Consider the following 20,102-nt stretch of genomic DNA (forward strand, 5'->3'; position numbering starts at 1 on the left):
CCAGCACAAGCACAGCATTGCCACATAGACAGTGGTGGACACCACATCATACTCAGCTAAGCATTCGCCACGCTACTATACTTTCTGAGGACCCTCTGCATGCACGCTGATGAAGGTCTTTTGACCAAAATATCTGTGCTTATGCTGGTCCTACAAGTTGTTCACAATAAGAACGCCTGTTCACATTGATCTTGAGTGCCAAGTTTCTACATCTACCCCTCTCCATACTGAAACCCCCAACATACTGAGTCCTTACACTTTTCCCCATCGATTTTGTCCCTTGCACTATTCTTCACTCTGTACACCGCCCTAAACCCTCCATCTACAGTAATAGACCCCTTAAACCACCCTCCTACAGCAATAGGGCCCCTAAACCCCACACCTACAGAAATAGGCCCCCTAAACCCCCCCACAGCAATAGGTCCCTTAAACCCCCCCTCCTACAGCAATAGGCCCCCTAAACCCCCCTTCCTATGGCAACAGGCTCCGTTAACCCCCCTCCTATGGCAACAGGATCCATTAACCCCCCCTCCTGCAGCAATAGGCCCCCTAACTCTAAGACTATACTAATAGCCCCAGCCCCCCTAACCACTGTCTAGACTCATAGGCCCCCTAATCCCCAAACTACAATAATAGGCCTCCTAATCCTAAATCTATAGTCTCTGCCTGTCCCTTCCACGCAATCCCCAGACTATAGCCTCTACCTGTCCCTGCCCCACAATCCTTACATTATACCCTCGCCCGGCCTTCTCCCACAATCCTCACATTGTAGCCTCGCCTGCCCCTCCCCACATTGCACACCTTATAGCTTCGCCTGCCCCTCCCCCACAATGCACACTTTATAGCTTCGCCTTCCCCTCCCCCACAATCCTCACTTCACAGCATTAGGAACTCTGCCAGCGGTTACCTGCCCCTGTGCCTGCCGCTGCCCTCCTCTTACTGCTGCTTCTGCTCCTCCGGTGTCCGTCGTTCTTGTCTTCCTCCTCCTGCTGCTGGCTCCGGTGAGTTTTCTTCTGTACTCTGTGGTATGTGCAGCATAGGACGCCATAGCACGGAGCTGATTGGTGCGCCTCTGACCCCGGAAGTACAGGCGCCGGCACTTCCGGAATCAATCAGCTCTCTGTGCCCGGAGTTTATTTGTATTCACGTCTTAAAGACGCAGATACAGATAATGGAGGTGCGCCTCTCCCGCCCACACACCCCCCTCTGAAAATACAGTGGAATTAATAGACTGTCTAACGGAGGGTGGGAGGCTGTTAAAAAAAAATTTTTTTTTGCAGCCAGAAAGTGCCGCCCCCCCACAACGCGCCACCCCAGGCACCGGACCATGGGTGCCAAGTGGAAAATACGGCCCTGAATGCCGGACAATCTACAGTATTGTTTATCATAAACCCATCCATTCTAGTCATTCCTTTTTATAAGGGGACAGATGTTTTTATCCATAAGTGTGCAAAGTTCTGATGTCAAGAATTGTAAAAGAAGTGAAAATTGTGTAAGTGTGACATCTAATACCTTGTAATGTAGGGGTGGCCACTGAAGGATCATGGCATTTTTTATCATTATAGAGAATTTGTATCATACCATAGATTCTGGACTAAAATCTGGTTAATTTAGGGCATTTCCACCAGGTATGAAACATGTCGCTAATTCTCGGTAGCCTCAGACCCAAGGTAACCAGGTATATAGTGAGCCATCTGCTTAAAATGAGTTCTTGAAATGAGCAGGTCAGACACTCAGGCGAGCTCGACTCAAGTACCGAGTCTAATTAAAGTCATTGGGAAGATCTTTCGGAAAAATGCTCAAGATTCCCATTGACTTCCATTATGCTTGGTACTCGATTCGAGTTCATCTGAGCATTCGACCTTGCTTGTTTCAAGTACCGAGCACCTGAGCATGGTAGTGCTCACTCATCACTCATCGGCCATTTTTTTTTTCTAACTCATCACTAGTTGTCTTATTAGTATTTTGTACCTGTGTTGCTGTCACCATTATCAAGGTGCTAGTGCATTAGTTTCTATGATCTAAGTGAAAATTGTGGCCAGATTTTTATTATCTACAGAGTTTTCAGAAATAAATTTTAATTTTCTTACTTGCAGGCATTTTTACAGGCTGTATCTATGACTTCAGTGAAATCAGCTATTGAAGAGAGTTTGAAGAACAATACAATATCAATCAACAAAAATTATGGTAGTGTAATAGTGGAAATTTGGGATGGCCACTATGTTGACGATGAACCCCCTTCTTTACCAGTAAGTGTTCCTTATCATCAGCTTTATGATAGAATTGACATCTCTGTAAATGATATTTTCCTAAACGTCACGTTCTCAAGATAGAACTTGACAATTATACCGCAGTAGTTTCTGATGATCACTTCCCGCATTGGACAGGTATCGGTAACAGATTGCACTTATAAGAAAGGTACAAATTGTTAATGATGTTTCATGTGAATTAATATGGCACACAGAAATTTCCCCTTTTGCGCCCTAAAATATTTTCCTGCCTAAACCAATTTTCATTTTTGAGCTTTTGATTTTTCACACCTTCTACCAAGAGCCATGACTTTTTTGTCATGCGAGGGCTTATTTTTTGCTGGACGAGTTGTACTTGTGAATGACACCATTCATTTTACCATAGAACTACAGTGGAATAGTGGGAAAAAATGCAATTTTGGCCCCAATTTTTTTTATGTTCTTACAATGATCCAAGTAAAAATTACCTGGCAGCATGATTCTTCAGGCCAGTACAATTATAACATGATAAGTTGCATACAGTGTTTTGATCGCTTTTTATTGCATTTTGGGGGGAAAGTTTAAAAACTGGAAAAAACAAAAACAAAATTCTTATGGTTTAATTTTTTTTCTTTTCTTTATGGAGTTTTATATTTTGGTTAATTAGTTTTATATTTTGGTAGATTGACTTTTATGAATGTGGCAATACCAAACATGCATATTTTTTTTTACTTTTTTTTTTTACTATATTTTTGAGTTTATTTAGGGGACTTGAATATGTGATCATTTGTAGGCTTGTTCTATACAGCGTGCCCACCCATTTCCTGTCCACCGCCATTAACTTGAGAACAGCAGCAGCTATAGACATAGAAGTGGTGTCTAGGTATAGTAAAGTAGCCATGCGCTACGCAATGAAACCACCTATAGTGCCACCTGGTGTAAAACAACGGAGTTAGCATTTGAATCTTGAAAACAGAATGAGATAGAGAAAAAAAGTGAATTACAAAGTTGTAGGGCATCATCAATTCAATACGAATCGACACCTTGCATGCTATGATATGAAACTCATGACCCCCCCAAAACATTGAATGTTGGTCACGTATATGGCGCTCATTTAACTTAGATGCTCAAAGTGGCCACCGTCAGCTGCAATGCAGATCTGGACTCTGGACAGCATACTGTATCTCACTGCACGTTATGCAATATGGTAGGTGACACGTTTGCAGTTGCACAAACATCTGTGATACATCGTCGTAGGGCCTGCAATATTGGTGGAGGGGTCGCATACACCTGCTGTTTGATGTGACCTCACAGAAAGAAGTCCAATGGGGTCAGGTCAGGTGAGTGTGGAGGCCACTCCACACAGCCGCCATACCCAATGACTTGTAGGAAGGTCTCCATGAGGTAACGCTTCATGTCCGAAGCCTTGTGAGTTTTACACGTTCTAATCATAGCATTTCTGTATGCAAGGTGTCGATTTGTATTGAATTGATGATGCCATACAACTTTGTAATTAACTTTTTTTCTCTATCTCTTTCCGTTTTTGAGCTAAAACTGCTAACTCCGTTGTTTTCCACCAGGTGGCGCTATAGGTGGTTTTATTGCGTAGTGCATGGCTACTTTACTATACCTAGACACCACTTCTATGCCTATAGCTTCCGCCAAGTTAATGTTAAGTTAATGGCGGTGGACAGGATATGGGTGGACACACTGTATACTGCAATACAAGTGTATTCTGTGTTCTCCAGCCTAACCACAGGCTGGAGAACACAGATGGCAGCAAGCCCCTGACTGTCATGACAAGTCCTAGCAATTGCGTAATTTAAATGCCGCTGCTAGTGATCAACAATGACATTCAAATGGTTAAACTGTAACAATCATAGCAAGCTATGATCACGCAGATACAGGTAGATGTCAGCTATGTAACAGAGCCGGTATCTGCCAGGTATAGTATGGGCTCGGCTCTTGAGTTTGCACACTCCATGGGGACCTAACTTAGGAAAATACTATTACCTTCTATATGGGGATGTTCTTCCATAACTGGGGTGTCTATAGTATGGAATAATGTCCTTCCTATTCACTGGCGGACATAGATAGAAGAAGGCGCCTGTGCAAGAAGAGCATATGGGTCCTTTGCAGTCCAATATTCATCAATGTAAAATTTCACTTACTTTGGAGTTGGATGTAGGCCCCCTTGTCTTTTTGACTCCTGACAACAATATGTCCACACCCATTAAGAATATAAAGAGTTACCACAGAATTATGAGAGCTGTATGACTGCAAAAAACACCTCAAAGTTTCAGGCACAAGCAATTTGCATATTGGTTAAATACTCTGGTCTGCAGGAAAAGTACAAGCATTATTAAAGTAGCAAAGTATAAAAAAAATGTATAGAAGCAGCAAAGTGTTGAAATAATTGTAGATCCTCACTGTCGTACATATTGCAAACTAGTATTCTTTACAATGTCAGCCATACAGTTGAAACCAGCAGTTTACATACACTATCTAAAAAGACACATATGCATGTTTTTCTCATTATCACATGAAATCAGAATAAACCTTTCCAATTTTAGGTCAATTAGAATTACCAAAATTATTTATATTTGTCAAATGCCAGAATAATGAGAGAGAGAATATTTTGAGGCATTTTTATTACTATCTGCAAAGTCAAAAGTTTACATACATTTCATTAGTATTTGGTATCATTGCCATTAAACTGTATGACTTGAGTGAAATGTTTTGGATATCCTTCCACAAGCTTCTCACAATAGCTGGTAGGAATTTGGGCCCATTCCTCCTGACAGAACTGGTGTAACTGAGCTATGTTTCTAAGTTGCCTTTTCATCTTTGCCCATAAATTTTCAATAGGATTGAGAGCAGTGTTTTGTAATGGCCACTCCAAAAACATTGACTTCGTTGTGCTTAAGCCACTTTGTAACCAGTTTGGCAGTATGCTTCAGGCCATTGTCCGTTTGGATGGCCCATTTTCGCCCAAGCTTTAAGTTCTTGGCTGATTTCTTGACATGTTGCTTCAATATTGCCACATAATCTTCTTTCCTCATGATGCCATCTATTTTGTGAAGTGCACCAGTTCCTCCTGCAGCAAAACAGCCCCTCAATGTCATGCTGCCAACCCTGTGTTTCACAGTTGGATTGGTGTTCTTAGGCTTCAAAGCTTCTCACTTTTTCCTCCAAACATAACGATGGACATTATGGCCAAACAGTTCAATTTTATTTTTGTCAGACCATGGACATGTCTCCAAAAACTAAGGTCTTTGTTCCTGTGTGCATTTGCAGACATTAATCTGGCTTTTTTATGCTTCTTTTGGAGCAATGGATTCTTCTTGGCGGAGTGGTCTTTCAGCCCTTGTTGATACAGTACTCGTTTCACTGTGGATAATGACACAGTCTTACCAGCTTCCGCCAGCATCTTCACAAGGTCTTTTGCTTTTGTTCTTGAGTTGATATACATGTCTGACCAAAGCACGTTCATCTGTGATACACAGAACCCATCTTCTTCTTAAGCGGGTATGATGGCTGGATATTTCTATCTTGTTTGTACTTGTGTATAATTGTTTGTACAGATGAATGAGGCACCTTCATGTAACTGGCTATTCCACCCAAGGATAAACCAGACCTGTGCAACTTCACAATTCTCTTTCTGAGATCTTGGCTCATTTATTTTGACTTTCCCTTGTTGCTCCACAAAGAAGCAGTGTTTTTCAGATGTGCATTAAAATACATTCACTGATGTGTTTCTAATTAACTCAGATCTTGCCAATAAACCTATCAGAAGCTTACAAAGACATGATATCATCATATGGGCTGTCCCATATTAGTTAAAGGCATAGTACACTTAGGGGTACTTTGCAAGTTGCAACATCGCTAGCATCGGCTAGCGATGCCGAGCGCGATAGTACCCGCCCCCGTCGCACATGCGATATGTGGTGATTGCTGCCGTAGCGAACATTATCGCTACGGCAACTTCACACGCACATACCTGATCAGCGACGTCACTGTGACTGCCGAAATATCCCTCCTTCAAGGGGGAGGTGCGTTCGGCATCACAGTGACGTCACCGCAACATCACTAATCGCCCGGCCAATAGAAGCGGAGGGGCGGAGATGAGCGGGACATAACATCCCGCCTACCTTCTCCCTTCCGCATTGCCATCGGGACGCAGGTAAGGAGATGTTTGTCGCTCCTGCGGGTTTACACACAGTGATGTGTGGACCTACAGGAATGACAAACAACATCGTACCTGCAGTCGAACCAACATTATGAAAATGTCCGACGCTACACAGATCACCGATTTTTGACGCTTTTGCGATCGTTTATCGGCGCATCTAGGATTTACATGTTGCGATGTCATTACCAGTGCCGGATGTGCGTCACTAACGACGTGACCCCGACGATATTCCGGATGCGATGTCGCAGTGTGTAATGTACCCCTTAGTGTATGTAAACTTTTGACTTTGCAGAAAATAATAAAAATGCCTTAAAACATTCTCTCTCTCTGTAATTATTCTGGCATTTGGCAACTCTAAATACCTTTGGTAATCCTAATTGGCCTAGAATGGGAAAAATTTATTCTTATTATTTCATATCAGATAGCGAGAAAAACATGCATATGTGTCTTTTTAGATAGTGTATGTAAACTTCTGGTTTCAACCGAATATATACCTTCCAAGCAGATGATCTGAATTTCAGCCAAGACACAGGTCCTGGAAACATTTCATGACAGAGTGAAGTCTCAATGGAGTTGCTATGAACTTACAAACACGCATATCTGTCAACTCTTCCCGTGAGAACAACTGATATCTGTGTTAATGTGTTGGGATTTACTGTATAAACATATTTTCTTAGTTATCTCTTTTTTTTTACAGATTAGCAATGATTTGCTCACCGTAAGCAATATCAAGAAATTCTTGGCCACTCAGATAAGTAAGAAAGGCAAAGAGATGTCTATGATAATCATAGAAAGCTTGTCTAAGAAAGAGAGGAAATTAAAAAGAAATAGCCAAGAATATCAGCAGCACCAACGCTTTTATGAAGAGGCAATGGGAGAGAAGTTTTATGACCTTATTGTAAGTATGGTAATTATGGGTATACAATATTCTCAGTGCATTTTCATTATGCTATGTGTTACAAATCGTCGCCGCCATTGCCGCAAGCAGCCTGCTGCAGTTCCTATTACGCCCAGGCGTCGGCTTCCGTTTTTGGAAGTGCCTCGGGTCGTCCAGCTGGCTGCTTATTCCTCCATGCCTAAGCTGGCTAAAACACTCACACCAGTACAGCCCACCCAACACTAACACTATCCCTATATGGTTACAGGTAAAGTACAGAGATTTTGATACTTAGCCATGTGGTCATCCTTCATGTTGGTCCGAGTCAAGAGAATACAAAAGAAGAGAGCTAACAGGAAGTGTGTTTGGCTTATGTAGAGGGCCTGTGACCAAGATTCATCTCTCCCTATCATTGGCTGAAAACTTTAATGCAACAGGGGCATGTGTATTGGCAGGTGTTGGAGACTCCTTTCATCCTCGCTGAAGCTAAAAATGTACATTTAAACACATAGTCTCTTGACTGCTCCCCCACCTCCTCAAACTCAAGCGAGAGGTGTGTATATATCTATATATATATATATACATATATATATATATATATATATATATATATATATATATATATATATATACAGTGCCTTGTTATATATATCAGTGCCTTGCGAAAATATTCGGCCCCATTGAATTTTTCAACCTTTTCCCACATTTCAGGCTTCAAAAAATTAAAAATGTTAATGTTATGGTGAAAAATCAGCAACAAGTGGGACACAATTGGGAAGTTGATCGAAATATATTGTTTATTTTAAACTTTTGTAAAAAAGAATAAACTGAAAATTGGGGCGTGCAATATTATTCAGCCCCTTTACTTTCAGTGCAGCAAACTCACTCCAGAAGTTCATTGAGGATCTCCGAATGATCCAATGTTGTTGTAAATGGCTGATGATGATAAATATAACCCACCTGTGTGTAATCTAGTCTCTGTATAAATGCACCTGCTCTGTGATAGTCTCAGTGTTCTGTTTAAAACACAGAGAGCATCATGAAGACCAAGGAAGACAACAGGCAGGTCCGTGATACTGTTGTGGAGAAGTTTAAAGCTGGATTTGGTTACAAAAAGATTTCCAAAACTTTAAACATCTCAAGGAGCACTGTGCATATGATCATATTGAAATGGAAGGAGTATCTTATCACTGCAAATAAGACCTGGCCGTCCCTCAAAAATGTCATCTTAAACAAGAAGACTGATCAGAGATGCAACCAAGAGGCCCATGATCACTCTGGATGAACTGCAGAGATTCCCAGCTGAGGTGGGAGAGTCTGTCCATAGGACAACAATCAGTCGTACACTGCATAAATCTGGCCTTTATGAAAGAGTGAAAGCCATTTCTCAAAGATATCCATAAAAAGTGTCGTTTTTAAAGTTTGCCACAAGCCACCTGGGAGACACACCAAACATGTGGAAGAAGCTCATCACCCTGAATACACCATCCCCACTGTCAAACTTTGTGGTTGCAGCATCATGGTTTGGGCCTGCTTTTCTTCAACAGGGACACGGAAGATGTTTAAAATTGATGGGAATATAGATAGAGCGAAATACAGGACCATTCTTGAAGAAAACCTGTTGGAGTTTGCAAAAGACTTGAGACTGGGACGAAGATTTGTCTTTCAACAAGACAATGATCCAAAATATAAAACAAAATCTACAATGGAATGGTTCATAAAGGAATGTATCCAGGTGTTAGAATGGCCAAGTGAAAGTCCAGACCTGAATCCAATTGAGAATCTGTGGAAAGAGCTGAAAACTGCTGTTGACAAACGCTCTCCATCCAACCTCACTCAGCTCGAGCTGTTTGCAAAGGAAGTGGGGTCGTACACGCAGAATAGTGGGATTTACGTTGATGAGCTGTTACGCCCATTTGTCACCGCACTGCCGTCTTATACACGTGACACAGCGGATTTATTGGGTAAACCAGATGGCATTACGGTAGGTGAGGACGTTCTTCTGGCTTCCATCGATGTAGAGGCGCTCTACAGTAATATACCACACGAGTTAGGACTAAAAGAAATCGAATATTATCTCAATACCCGAACTAGGGAGTACGCGGACCACAATCGGTTCCTTCTGGTTCTATTGGACTTTCTATTACATCATAACATCTTTAAATTCGACGGTAAGTACTTCCACCAGCTCAGGGAGACAGCTATGGGGAGCCCCTGTGCTCCCTCGTATGCTAATCTCTTCCTGGGCTGGTGGGAAGAAACCGTCGTCTTTATGGATGGGGACCACTGGTGGCAGCCACATATTTTATTGTGGTCAAGGTATATCGACGACATATTTATTCTGTGGTCTGCTTCCAGTACTCTCTTCCAGAAGTTCGTAGGACTGCTCAACACTAATGATCTGAATCTTCATTTCACCTCTGAGATAAATGTGAATGAGTTGCCCTTCCTTGATGTAAACATCAGAAAGGAGCCAGACGGGGTCCTCTCCACTAGCACCTACCGTAAGCTGACCGCCACAAACAATATTTTACGGTGGGACAGCCATCACCCGATTCCGCTAAAAAATGGCATCCCAAAAGGCCAATATTTGCGGCTGAGGCGTAACTGCTCGACACTAGAGAGCTACCATTTACAAGCGAGAGACATGACTAGACGCTTTCTTGATAGAGGCTATCCTCAAAATATCCTATATCATGCCCGGGATCATGCTGTAAGACAGGATAGAGTACTTTTACATGGGTGTGGCAAGAGGAAGAGAGAGGAAGATGATGTCACCAGATTGATCGGTACGTTTGATTGCCAAAACAAGCGGGTCCGTAAGGTGTTGGATAAACATTGGGACATTCTTACCCTTGACCCAGATTTGAGACACATGATTTCACCCGGACCTAGTGTCACCTATAGAAGGGGTAGGTCTCTCAAGGACAGGCTTGTCCACAGCTGCTATTTGAGACCTCAACATCCTGGTACGTGGCTGAATAGGGGCCTATGTGGCTTCTATAGATGTGGTGATTGCATATATTGTAATAATATGAGACCCTCTAAATCTATAAGGAGCGCAAGGAACGGGAAGGAGTTTTTTCTAAGGTCCTTTGCCAACTGCAAGACCACAGGAGTCATCTACGTGGCTACTTGCTCTTGCCCAATGGATTATGTGGGTAAGACCAAGAGGGAGCTACGTAGAAGGGTGGGTGAGCATCTTGGCGACGTGCGCAATCAACGGGACACTCCCCTAGGTAGGCATATGAATAGCCACCATGGAGGAGATATTCATCAGGTTTATTTTAGGGTTCTGGAGGTGGTCAAGAGTAATCCTAGAGGGGGTGACCATGATAGAGCCCTCCTCAGGAAGGAATGTGAATAGATCTTTAGGATGGAATCTGTATACCCTGATGGCTTAAATGAGCAGATCTCTTATGCCTGTTTCCTTTGAAGCCAGGGGTTACTGTTTATGGTTCCCGCTTCTGCTGGCTTGTATCCCGCTATAGGGAGGTAAATTTAACTATATTTGACTAGAATGGATTAGTTATGGAAAGCATCTATGCACCGGATGTGGCTGGCGCTGCCCTTTTGCCCCCCTGTCCCGTCCACTCCTCTCCCCCCACCCACCCCCTCGTCCTTTCTCTCATCTCCCCACTCTCCCTCTGGGGGGAATAGACATATAAAAATGATTTCTAACAATGAATTTTGGTACCACTGGGAACTATCTGGACATTAATAAACAAGGGCCTGGATCATGGCAACGGCCACTCTAAACTGAATGTGCCTGCCCTCGTCAGATCACAGCTGCTACGCAGTTTGAGGCCGGGCAAGTGCCGGTGTGGGAGACTGGCTGAGAATCCCTCTGGCCAGTACACTACCTCCCCTTCTAGGTGGCTGATATCATATTCTATTTTACTTAACACTGCCTGTACCATAATCGGGTACTATATATACGTGAGGTAAGTGTGCTTTAATAATCGCACTTGCGTCCCGTCCATTTGAAGTCGCCCTTCTGATGCGATGTGTTTTGATTAGGGACATCGCACCTGCGTCCTGGTTATACATCTGCCTGGCACTGTGGCGGTGCATTCCGATTTGGAACGCGAACGTAAATCAGATCCGCCCCCTAGGCCTGGGACGCAGGCTCCTTACTGTGAGTGTTCCTGCTTCCGTTCCCTATCAGCGCACATGGCACGCAGTGGAACGCAAGCTAGCGTGGAACGCAAGCAGTGGGCTGGCTGTGTGTATATCACATAGTGGTTCCGCTTCTGGTTTCCCATGTATCACGTGAGCGGGACATAGTACGCTCCTGATACAGTTGGGAGGTAGTTTCTGCAACTTGTTTTAATGTATATGAGGGGAAGGGGGTCTATATAATATAGACCCTCAAATCATCTTAATATTGACACTCAGAGGGGAGTACTGTGTAATGGAGGGGCGGAGCTACACTGGGGGAGGTTAGGTGGGAGGGCTGAAGGCTGGTCACATCCTGTTTGGTGCATTACTTAAGGAGATCCCATTACATCAGGTTACCCCCTTCTGTCATGATATCATGCTATCCTATTGACGCCTGACACATCACCTATCAAACCTCCTGATGATCCACTGATGGGGAAACGCGTTGAGACACTATAGAGGCATCGCTGAAACATGCATGTTACCTCCATAAGATAAGTGTTTTATGACTACCTCTATTCCTACCAAATGGTTGCTCAGAGTCCCATTGCACGATATGTATCAGCACTTTATATGCTAGCATTTGCACTTTAGTACACAATTGCACTTTTTCTGCATGAGATGCGAGTTGGGACTCTTGTACATTACATTACAGTAGCATTTTTGCATCATGCACTTGGCACTTTATCTTATAGGTGTAATCATTTGCTTACTACTGTGATAGTTTTTGGTTTTTTTTCTCTCAGACCTCTTGATCTAGAGGATAGAGGGTTGCAACCAGAGGTTAGTTCACACTTGGGGTATCAGAACCTTTATCCATAAGATCTGACCCCTCACCGGATTGAAAGAAAGGATGAGGTCCTGTCTGACTATGTACAGTTGAGGACCCCTCTATATATACCTATTATCCTTCATTCGATATCTGTAATATTGGAGGGATATGTGTGTGTTTCTGTCTAGCCTGTCCACTATATATACAAAGCATATCCTGCCTATCCGTCCTTGATTTTCATGACTGGTGCAAGGGCCTATTAGGGCTTCTACAGGGACAGCCACCGTTGAGTGGGGGCGCCACATTCGTATCAGATTTAGGGTGCCGACCTCCGCGGTAGGTAGTGGACAGGAGGGAGGTGCATTTTAGGGTGAGAACTTTACCCTCCTCCCTTTCTCTTTTTCTAAATTTTTGATATACACTGGGTTTGGATTTTAGCGTAAGTTAATAAAAATTAAACACTTCCCTTGTCATTAACTTTATAAGGGTCATATATATATTTTGGTATGTAACACTTCCCTTGTCATTATTATTTGAAAAACTTTTTAAGGGTCATATATATATTTTGGTATGTAACACTTCCCTTGTCATTATTATTTGAAATAACTTTTTAAGGGTCATATATATATTTTGGTATGTAACACTTCCCTTGTCATTATTATTTGAAATAACTTTTTAAGGATCATATATATATTTTGGTATGTAACACTTCCCTTGTCATTATTATTCAAAGGAAGAATGGGCAAGAATTTCAGTCTCTCGATGTGCAAAACTGATAGAGACATACCCCAAGCGACTTGCAGCTGTAATCGCAGCAAAAGGTGGCGCTATAAAGTATTAATTTAAAGGAACTGAATAATATTACACGCCCCAATTTTCAGTTTATTATTTTTTATAAAAGTTTAAAATAAGCAATAAATTTCGTTCAACTTCACAATTGTGTCCCACTTGTTGATGATTCTTCACCATAACATTACATTTTTTATCTTTGTTTGAAGCTTAAAATGTGGGAAAAGGTTGAAAAATTCAAAGAAGCTGAATACTTTCACAAGGCACTGTATATATATATATTTCATTTGCCAATACTTGCCTTTTACAATGGCATGTCTCTAGGGATTACTTCCACTGTTTTCATCTTCTTCTTTTAATGTGCAACATGTAATGAAAGCCTTGAAATGAGACACTTTGAAGCAGCTGTCTCAAACACGTGGTATGCAGGCTGCATGCAACCCTTGAGGCTGCTTCTTGTGGCCAGCAGGCCCATGGCCCCCTTGATGATTTCTGCCGATGCAGAGGCCACAGCAATCAGCACTTTATTTCAGATGATTTGCTGTCGCTGCGCAGAGTCAGCTCTGTGTACAGCTATTGCAGTCACCGGTCAATCAGAGGCCAGTAGCTGCAGCATATGATGTCACCTGCTTGCCTCTGATTGACCGGCGGCTGCCTGTAGAATAGCTGTGCACAGAACTTGACTCTGCGCAGCGCGTCTGAAGTAAAGTACTGACTGACTGCGGTGCCCCCTTACATGATCACTAAGGGGGCCACTGGCCTGCAAGACTCAGGAAAAGGGTGCAAGGGAACGGAGGACAGGTGAGAAGAATTGGGGAGTGTGTGTGTGTGTGTGATGGCACAACAGGCGAGACTACTACAAGGCATTGCTACAAGAAGAGGACCAGGAAAGGAGACATTATTACAAGAAGAGCACCAGCATGGGCACATTTGTAAAAACGGACAATGATGGCCACATTACTAGAAGATGAGGACCAGGATGGGCACATTACTACAAGGGAACCAAGATGGAACACATTACTTCAGGATGGGGATAAGGATGGGGCACATTACTACAGGATGAGGATCAGGATGGGGCACATTACTACAAGATGGGGATCAGGATGGGGCAAATTATTACAGGATAGGGACCAGGATTGACATATTACTACAGGATGGGCACATTACTACAGGATGGGCATATAACTACAAGGAAAACAGACTAGGGCATATTAATAAAAGATGAGGACCAGGATGGAAAAATTACTTCAAGATGTTGGCAAACATTACTATATGGTGCTAATTGTAAACCAGTATTACTTACAATAAGTGGATAAAATGTAAAAAAAATAATAAAAAATAAAGCAAGATTTTTTTTCTCATCATTAAAAATGTTTTTATATATAAGCAAAAAAAATTCACATTTGTTATAATAAACAAGCAAAATATGTTAAAAAATAGTGATCCAAAGACGTACAGAAAAATAAATGGTGCTACTAAATCGTGACTTGGCCCTGCAAAGAATGTGGCCCCCAATTTTTTTTTTCTATGTGCGGCCCATATATCCCTGAGACCCCTGCTATGAGGTAATGTATTTGAGTTATTGGCTTAGAAATACCAAGACTATTTGACTTAAGCAGGCTTTACACGCTACGAGATTGCTACAGCGATCTCGTTGGGGTCACGGATTTTGTGACGCACATGCGGCCGCTGTAGCGATCTCGTTGTGTGTGACTCCTAGGAGCGATTTTGGATCGTTGCAAAAACGTCCAAAATCGCTCCTCGTTGACATGTGGGTCCTTTCCCAATTATCGCTGCTGTCGCATGGACAAAGTTGATCCTCGTCCCTGCGGCAGCACACATCGCTACGTGTGACGCTGCAGGAACGAGGAACCTCTCCTTACCTGCCACACGCCAGCAATAAGGAAGGAAGCAGGTGGGCGGGATGTTCGTCCCGCTCATCTCCGCCCCTCCGCTTTGATTGGGCGGCTGCTTAGTGACGTCGCTGTGATGCCGAGCGAACCGCCCCCTTAGAAAGGAGGCGGTTCGCCGGTCACAGCGACGTCGCCGAGCAGGTAAGTACGTGTGACGCTGCCGTAGCGATAATGTTCGCTACGGCAGCGATCTTCATATATCGGCATAACGATAGGGGCGGGTGCTATCACGCTCGCCATCGCTAGCATTGGCTAGCTATGTCGCAGAGTGTAAAGCCACCCTTAGAGTCTACTAATGTCTCTTTACATGCATCATGACAGTATACTACAGGGTGGGCCATTTATATGGATACACCTAAATAAAACGGGAATGGTTGGTGATATCAACTTCCTGTTTGTGGCTCATTAGTATATGGGAGGGGGGAAACTTTTCAAGATGGGTGGTGACCATGGTGGCCTTTTTGAAGTTGGTCATTTTGGATCCAACTTTATTTTTTCCAATGGGAATAGGGTCATGTAACACATCAAACTTATTGAGAATTTCAGAAGAAAAACAATGGTGTTCTTGGTTTTAACGTAACTTTATTCATTAATTAGTTATTTACAATTTTATGACCACTTATAAAATATGTTCAAAGCGTTGCCCATTGTGTTGGATTGTCAATGCAACCCTCTTCTCCCACTCTTGACACACTGATAGCAACACCGCAGAAGAAATGCTAGCATAGGCTTCCAGTATCTGTTGTTTCAGATGCTGCACATGTTGTATCTTCACAGCATAGACAAATGTCTTCAGATTACCCCAAAGATAAAAGTCTAAGGGGGTCAGATCGGGAGACCTTGGTGGCCATTCAACTGGCTCACGATGACCAATCCTAATAACTGGTTGCCCGAGGTCGGCTGGTTTCACCTTCAGGTCCCCTTTGTCCCAGTGCCAGTCTGGTTCTATGGTACCTTCTTCCCCTGCAACCGTCTCTGGTAAGTGGGTCCCCGTGGTATAGAACACTGGGGGTCCCCATTCTGTGGTTTGTCCACTTCTGTCTGCCTGACGGTAGCGTTAACCCTGTGGGGTCGGAGTCTCTGGTCCTGTCCCCAGTTTTCCCGTTGCTACTGAGTCTTCAGATTCTTTAGGGTCAGCAAGGTCCTTGATGGTCCCCTTTGCTGTGCAGGTGTTAACAGGTCGGCTTGAAGCTCTTTCCTGTCCTAGGATCCTGTACCCCATCGGTGCGTTGTTCCGGGAGTACTCCATGCTACTTCACCGGCAACCACTTCTCCTGGGTACCAGGTCACCGTTAACCCGAGTCAGGATCAACTTCCCTTTCACCTTCACTCCTCTACAGTCACTACTCAATTGACTACCCTTCACAGTCTTCCCCTCCCACCTGGTCAACTAGTGGACTGGATTAACTTCACCTCTAGGCGTCCATCCATTGGTCCCACCCAAGTTGGGTACCATTGTGTGGAGGATTGTTGGGGAAAACTGGGATTACCTGGGTTTTTAGTGGTACCGGCACTGGGGTTCTGGGTCTCTAAGGGGGTAGGCCCTGCATCCTTGTGGGGATGCAGAACCTTGTAGCACCCTGATGGTCTCAAGGGCGCTACATGCGCATAACAGCCGGCCCACGTGATCACCCCTGGCAACTACAGCCTGGAGTGATCATGTGTGGCTATATTCACTGCCCCCCCGCGCATCATCATCAGTGCAGGGGGCAGTGAATAAGAACAGTATGATCACCGGTCACTGTTCCCTGCAGCATCGCGATGTCCTCCTGTCTGCCAGCCCACTGGTGTGTGTGGAGAGCGGTGCGCACAGCGATGACGTCATCCATGTGAAACACCACTCTCCACACACATCAGTGGGCAGGCAGACAGGAGGTCATCGCAATGCTGCAAGGAACGGTCACCAGCTCCACACAGGTCAGTGGCGCTGCTGCTGACACAGACAGGAAGACAAGCGATGCTGCATGGATTGAGGAAAGAACGTTTATTTTTTTGTGTTCCACAGGATGCAGGCCATATACCAGGATGGAGCTATATAGCAGGATGGGGTATATAGCAGGATGGGGGTATTTATCAGGATGGAGGTATTTATCAGGATGGGGGCTATACCAGGATGAGTGATATATATATATATACTGTACAAGGGTGGGGATCATATACAAGGTAGGAGAATCATTACCAGGATGGGGTACCTTAGTAGAAAATTTGGGGACATTACCCCCATAATAGTGTCAGCAGCAGATCCTCGCTCCATAAAAATGTGTCATGACCACATTTTTTGCTTAAAATTTTATTTTCCTATTTTCCTCCTCTAAAACCAGGGTGCATCTTATGGTCCAGTGCATCTTATAGTCCAAAAAATATGGTAACTGTAATAGCAAAACAAATTGAATTGTTTTAAATCTCTTTCACACAATACATTTTTTACCTTGTGCTTTTTTACATGTTTTTAGAAAACGCATCATATCAATTCTTTCAGCGGTTTTACTGGTGTTGCCGCATTGTGATCAAATTGGGTTAGCAGCAAAAATGCGCCAAAGATGCATTTAAAATGCACAAAATTTCCAGCCATTGTATGCAGTTTTTTTTGTGCGGACAAAAAAAGGCACAAAAAATGGCTGAAAATTTTGGCACCCTAGAAATTGCTCTAGAAAATGAAGTATTTCTCCCAGCAAATTATTACAATTACACATGAATGTTTTGTTATACACATGTTTATTTCCTTTGTGTGTATTGGAACAAGACAAAAAAAGGCAAATTGGACATAATACAAAACGCCAAAAATTGGCTGGACAAAATTGTGTTACCATATAGTGAACATGGAAAATAAAAAACCCCAAAACACAATTCTGAAATTGCATTTTTGCAATCTCAAAGCACTTCAAATTTTTTTCCCGCTTTCCAATGTATCACATGATAAAATGAATGGTGACATTCAGCATAAGGCTATGGGAACTAAAAAATAAAAAAGGTTATAGCTATTGGAAGAAGGGAAGTAAAAGGAAACAATGAAAGTGCAAAAAAGGAAAATTGCAAGGTAATGAAGGGGAAAAGGGCATAAAAATTTAAAGTTTGAAAATTGCAAAATTTTCACCAAAATTCTGATATTTTCACCAATAAACACAAAAAAATGTTGACCTAACATTACCACTAACATAAAGTACGATTCGTCAAATCCATGAAATGTTCAAGAGTTATGACCACATAAATTCACACTGGTAAGAATTGGAAAATTTGGCATGGTCAAGAAGGTGAAAACGGGCTTTGGGTAAAGGGGTCAAAATGGATTCCTTGGTTGTAACTAAAGACTTTGTTCTGTTATTTCTCTTCATTTATGTTTATTATATTACATTTTTCCTCTTTGCAGGAGCTGGCTCTGCTGAATGCTGGATATGGTCCTTTATAAGCCATCTATTCGACAACAGTACCTGGAACAGAATGTAAATTGTAATGCCTGTACTGTACATAGAGCTTCCTAATATTAAAAAAGCAGTCTTCCTTATCTTTATCACTTTGTATAATCGAAGAACTCATAGTGGTGGTGGTAGTGGTGATAATCATGTTGCTGATGTTAGAAATAATTGTATCATTTGTGTCTATGCTCAAATTGTGTTAATCATCTTCTCCATGGAAGTTGTAGGAAACATTATCACTATACAGGAACAAGGAATATTTTTGGTATGGGCCTGCCCAGATGCCCACTGACATTTAATTGAGGACTGGTAGTATTTAATATCAGAGAACAACAAATATTTCTAAATAAAAGGGTTTGGATTGATGGCTGCCCTGCTAGGGTGATGTCCATCAAAGCAGCTGGACTCTTCAAATGACAACACAAAGGTTGAGGCGAGATAGAAAAGAAGGATAAAAGGCTATTAAGTGTACAGCAGTTCCCATGGAAATTTTGTATTTTTACAGCTATTCCGATGACACACAGATACAGTACAAGGAGAAGAAAAAGAACCAGCAGTTTCAGAATTTTCAACAGTTCAGCTAAGCAATTGCAGACAGGCTAGAGGCAATAAATAGGCAGCATGTAAAATTAGTAGACAATAAGTGAGACATAGATCCTTGGATTTATGGAGTCGTAGTCCTAAACTTAACAATAAATCTATAACTCATTGGTTTATATGAGAGAAAATATATTAATGCAACATTTTTACATTTAGAGCAGCAGTTTATGCTCCACTTCATGCTCAAGAGCCATTTTTGGCTCTGTAATTGCAACCATTCTTTTTGTCACATAGCCACAACAGGTAGTCTGCAACTATCCTCAAACTATTCCGATATCTCTTCTTTTCTACTCTCTCTAGATCTATCAGGTTTTTTTTATATCATATGGACACTTGTTATTGACTATAAATTATTTTTGTACTTGTGTTTCATTAAACATTTTGCACCACTTGCCTTCAGTATCCTATGTGTTACATTGAGTTATCCGAGAATCCATTACATTCTGACGAGAGTTTATAACTCTTATCTTCATTCTTCCGAGCTCCTCTCAGATGAGTTATAAACTTATGAAAGTTGATCTTTACTTTGTGGTCATACATCAGATGACAGAAGCTCAGAAGAAGAAAAGCCCCCGCTTTACATCAGTCTTGTTGAAGGGAGTGCTGAAGTATGATGTACCAAATTCATTAAGAGGCACTCGTAAACAATTTGGCGCATCTTCCAGCTGCCATGCACCACCATAAAGAATGTACTCCAACCAGTGACTGGAGTACATTTCTGTCATAATTTACCCTACTGTTTTGGTGGAAAGGTTTATGAATTTGTCAGCCCCATACATTATAGCTTATATCTGGCCACTTTTGAAAAAGATGTAAAGGCTGGCTGAAACTGGTGTAAATACGCCAAAACTTGTAAAAAAAAATGTGTGCATTTATGAGTTGTCCAAAATTGTTGCGACATTTTAAACATATTTACACTAGAAATCTGGTGAATATTACTTGATAAATCGGGGCCGAAGAGTTCTAAAACTCTTCTGTCAAATCGAAATTTACTGATGGATTCTCAGTTAACTCATTCTGCAGCCAGCAATAGAGAGTGCAAACTACAGGCTATAGGATGTAGTGATGGACAAACCTGCAGATATCCTGGATCGGTGTGTCTAACCAGATTTGAAAAAAAACCCGGTTGGGGATAGTAATTATTCCCAGATATCTGCCCG

General features: G+C 42.4%; 1 protein-coding gene across 1 annotated transcript in view; it reads left to right on the forward strand.

The window, feature by feature from the left end:
* Nucleotides 1-19,322, forward strand: part of LOC142292410 (uncharacterized) — a 31,968-nt gene extending 12,646 nt beyond the window's left edge. Inside the window, exons 3-5 of the mRNA XM_075337757.1 lie at nt 2,097-2,249; nt 7,115-7,315; nt 18,297-19,322. Of these exons, the coding sequence (XP_075193872.1) occupies nt 2,097-2,249; nt 7,115-7,315; nt 18,297-18,335 (393 nt within the window). The 3' untranslated portion in view covers nt 18,336-19,322. The remainder of the gene's footprint in view (nt 1-2,096; nt 2,250-7,114; nt 7,316-18,296) is intronic.
* Nucleotides 19,323-20,102: the final 780 nt, after the last annotated feature.

Source organism: Anomaloglossus baeobatrachus, chromosome 2, assembly GCF_048569485.1.
Source record: "Anomaloglossus baeobatrachus isolate aAnoBae1 chromosome 2, aAnoBae1.hap1, whole genome shotgun sequence".
Classification (NCBI taxonomy): Eukaryota; Metazoa; Chordata; class Amphibia; order Anura; family Aromobatidae; genus Anomaloglossus; species Anomaloglossus baeobatrachus.